The 4,666-nt window shown below is 34.0% G+C and overlaps 1 protein-coding gene across 1 annotated transcript; it reads left to right on the top strand.

Moving 5' to 3' along the window:
* The first annotated feature begins 257 nt into the window (after positions 1 to 257).
* LOC102628041 (uncharacterized) lies at positions 258 to 2,161 on the top strand. The gene is made up of 2 exons (XM_052444044.1): positions 258 to 1,110; positions 1,219 to 2,161. Exons 1-2 carry the CDS (start codon positions 1,051 to 1,053, stop codon positions 1,504 to 1,506), a joined length of 348 nt encoding a protein of 115 aa, XP_052300004.1. The 5' UTR covers positions 258 to 1,050; the 3' UTR covers positions 1,507 to 2,161.
* Positions 2,162 to 4,666: the final 2,505 nt, after the last annotated feature.

Genomic DNA, 4,666 nt, shown 5'->3' on the forward strand with positions numbered 1-4,666 from the left:
GGCATTACTGGGAAACCAGGTACTCTTAAAGAAACGATATCTGACCAATGCATATTATTACCTGACAGCTGATTTTGTTTGTAAAGTCTGCCTTTTCATACATATGAATGCATATGTTAGTGTTTTCTTCTCCTTTTAATACACATGAATGCATATGTTAGTGTTGTCTTCTCCTTTCCATAAATATGAATGCAAATATTGTTCTTTTCTGAGATGGATGCAATAAATGCTTTTTCTTCTAAATTTAGCTGAAGGAATGTGAGATTCTATCTCATTAAATTAACAAAAACCCAAAACAATGAAAACCCATATTAATGTGATGTGGATAAATTGGCAACATTTGGCTTGTTTCCTCAACGTGAATTAGCAAGCAATAGAGACTAAAAAAGTGGAGTGATAATAACAAGTCATTGTCGCTTGATGAATGCATTTTTAAGCAAAAATAGGTTTGTAACTGAACAAATTTTTCTGGCATGCCAATTTCAAAAAATTAAATCATGTGATTATTAGCTGTAATGAAGGGGATAGTAGGTGCAATCAGGTCGATCCAGGAAAGTTCAACAAAGTTCTGGTATGGCGTAGTGAAATTGGTTTGTGCAACTCAAGAGTCTTTCAGGTGAACGATGATGGGTTTTGATTTATAAATGTTATAAATCTACTGTGAATAGTAATCTAGTAGAATCCTCTATAAGTTCTAGTTATTGAAATTATCTACTTTGTCCAGTTTGAGTTAAGGGCAAATGTAATATGAAAAATAGTTGTCGCATCTTTTAGGTTACCTAACATTTGATCAATCCTATTATGAGGGCTTCAAGATGTCTAACAATATGTAGAATGCCCATGCTCCTACCCATTTTTTATCTTATACAATAATTTGTTTTAGATGCTAATATCTTTGTCGATACGAGTATCAATATTACAATATCTGCGTTTTTTGGGTTTTACATAGGTTCGACTGTTTGACAGTACACACTATCTGAGGCATTTGGAATTAGAGATGTATGGGTTGCTGTTGGGTGGAGTAGTGATGTTCTTCCTGCTGTCAAACGAATGTCTAATGTTGCAGTTGTTGTTCCCAAGTCTGGTGCTAGCTTATGGGCTGATCTTTGGGTATACCCATGCCTGCCATTCTACTTCGATATTCACATTGTTATCTCCTTCATATTAGTGATCAGTAAACACGATAATGTGACTAATGAGTTCGTATTCTCTTTATAGGCAATCCCTGCTGCCTCAAGACTTCACAAAACAAATTGGAGGGCGAGTCAGTGGTCCATCTCCATTGATCCATCAATGGATAGAATTCTGCTACCTTTCAAGCAAGAGGTTATCCCGGGCACATCTCCCTCTGCCCTTGAAACTACTCTGGTTAAGTTGCCTGAAGAACTTCTGAAGGGTAAACCAAGTCTGGGTACTGACTTAATTGCTGGAGTACCCCCGGCTGAAATTCTGGCCAGATGTGAGTTTTTGGAGCCATTATCTGAAGCTACTTTTGTCAAATTATGAGTGGCTGGTTGCTAATCTGCAAAAACCTGCTCCTGTCTTGATGAAACGGCTGCAACATTACTTGTCATCATTAATCCAAAGCTTTCTAGCAAAAGCTACATTGAAAAGTTAATGGCACTGCATGCCAGTGATTATAATGCTGTCAGGGCAATTGGGTCAGGGCAATTAGGTCAGAGCAAAACTTCATTAGGAAAAGAGGCTTCAGCTATACGTTAAATATTACAGGATGTACTGAGATGGCTGAAGTTCTTGAGGTTTTACGAGAAACGAAAGATGATTCTTTGTTTGAACAAAGTTGTTGCCAATCTTGCAGAGTTCGAGAAGAAAGATCACGGAGCGAATGCCACCGATTTCCTCATCATTGTAGCCTCCATAGTTGAAGTTTCCTCATTTGAAGCTGTTTATGCATAAGCTTTTTCCCTGCTCAAGTACAGGAAACTGAAGAATTAACCAGACATGATATGCTGAAAGAGGGAAGTTTTCTTCCTTGAATGTGGCCTTGTGATTTGCAGTGAAGTAATAGGATGATCACTAGCAAGAACCCTGTCAAGGTAGATTTTATGATGTCAACATATTATTAAGCATTTGTCACTTTAGCTCTTTCGCAATGATACATTCATAACATGAAATTAATTATATGATCCTGATTAATCAATTCATTTTCATGAGTTTTAACCTAGTTAAAACTAAGTACAATCATCGTTAACAAATACTGAAATTGGGTAAATATGATCTCGACATTGAAGAATTTGAAAACCCAACCCACAGAGGAAATTACCTACTGCATGGAGATGGAGATGGTCACTTGCGATTTCAATGCGCAAGGTGTGCCCCCGAAACAAGGGAAAAGATTAACGTATCCTCCAGTGAATGAAAACGGCTGGACTAATTCTGATAATAGTTTATTAAATGACAAATCATTGTTGTTGGGTGTTGGTTATATACGTCATTACCACTTCAAGTAGAAGATGAAGGTTGTGCAGGTGATTTCAGAAATAAAATACATTCTGAGAGATGATGGTCTACTATTGCATGCCCCCCAGATTTAAGAATCTTTTGATTGGAGCATTTGGCAACGATTCGACAAATTCTAGATTCAACCTCCTCCACCAAGGGATTCCAACTGAGTTATCAATTATCGTAGCAGTTCTATTAACTAAAATTAGCACATATAATAAAAGAAAAAAACAACAAATACACAGTGAAGTTGAATTGAAAATGAAGTTGAAAGTTGCCGCCCATAGCTGCTGACTAATAATAAAACGAGACAAATTAATTATCCTCAGACCTCTATGTATATGTTATCATAACTTTACTTTCCCTAGCCTGTTATATTCACTTAACACTTGATGCCTAAACCATTAAAACCAAATGACCATAGGGGTATTTACTGTATGTAAAAACAAACAAAAACACGTTAAAAATTTTAAAAAATTAATAATCACACTCTAAATTTACCACTCAACTCTAAAGAATAGCCATACTCTAAAACAATTTACAACCTTTGACGGAGTAGCTATAAGGAAAATCCTTTTCTCAGTAGATTGGCATTGCCCGAGAGTTGCAAGGAAAACAGACGCCTGCAACTGTGCCGGAAGATTCAACTAGCACTGAAAAATATCATAATTTAATTGATATGGACAAATCATCTTATGTAATTGTGATGTCGGGAAGCATTAGTGATCTATATGTGAAGTATTATTGGCGACATTGGTGGTTTTATCTTGTTAAAATGGGGATGGCTTATAGTTACTATTTTATTGTAAACAATCTTATTTAATTAACATATAATTTAAAATCATTATGTAAATCAATCTATTAATTTTCATGATATTTAACTGGGTTAAAACTAAGTGCAATCAATAAATCTCGTTTCCTTTAAAAAACTGCTACGCTTTGATTTTAGTGCTTAATATTTATTAAACTCTTATACAGGGATTTTGAAATCAAACTCGTAACTACAGATTATCTAATTGCGAGTTGCTGTCCATAGCTACTGATTTGTAGTGATTATCTAAGTGACTGAGGTGACAACAATTTTTTTTTTTTTAAATTTTCAATAGCACAATGTGGAATTCAATAATTAAATTCTCCTATTTAATTTTTTTCAAGTTAAATTATTAATTACTTAAACTTTGTTTTAAGTTTTTAATTTTACATGTTTATGCAGAATTGGATTCTTGAGCGTGTTGGACACGACCAACAATGAAATTGACAGGAAACAAACATTAAAACATGTGGACTCCGGTAGCTGCCCTACAAATCCAATAATGAAATTGGATTCTCAGGACCCTCCAATGAAGTTCTAGCCCCGTTGACTCCATCGACTAAAGTTCTGTAAAATAAAAAAAAAGTACATAGAATTCTACCAAATGCAAAATGCATGGAATTTAATTTTTGGCCGTGTGGACCAAAATATAATTTAACGAAAAAGGAAAAAAATAGTAAGATTTTTAGAATGTGTGGATAGTGATCCATATTTTACCGAAACAACTTGTCTCAAACATCAAGATGATTGATATATTTTTTTTAATAATATCAACTTTCATATCTTTCTACCCCCAGAGCACATGCTCACATTCAAGTCTATATTGCTAATTTGAAAAAGAAAATTAAATCAAATCAACACCAAAGCAATGAAAAGTAAAGCTTTTGAATTTTAACTCCAGCTGGCAAACGTATTTAGCGTTTTCAAATTCTTCCCATTGCATATCTTTTTCCTCCATCAATGCAATATTAAGTACCTTTTCTTTATCATATTCTTTTCTTTGCATTTCTTCTTCCTCCGTCAATGCAATATTTGAACAATTAGGAAAGAGCTTAAGAACATAAAAAATCTCCTAGGTTAATATGGTACAACAAATTTAAATTCTCAATTATAATACATAATAATTAAACTAATAATTATTTATTTACTTATTTTAGTAATTTCACCTAAGAATAATATTGTCATTAGAAAAAATTTAATAAGTGGAGTGGTTTTATACAAAATCAACTGCATACAGTAATAAGTGAGTATACATTTTAATTCTCGGGACCCTTCAATGAATTTCTAGCCCTGTTGACCCACCGGTTATGGCTAAAGGTCTGTAAAACAAGTAAATAGAATTTTCACAAAGTGCAAACCTTGTCGAATTTAATTTTTGACCGTGTGGATCAA

The sequence above is a fragment of the Citrus sinensis genome, chromosome 7 (genome assembly GCF_022201045.2).
Source record: "Citrus sinensis cultivar Valencia sweet orange chromosome 7, DVS_A1.0, whole genome shotgun sequence".
NCBI lineage: Eukaryota > Viridiplantae > Streptophyta > Magnoliopsida > Sapindales > Rutaceae > Citrus > Citrus sinensis.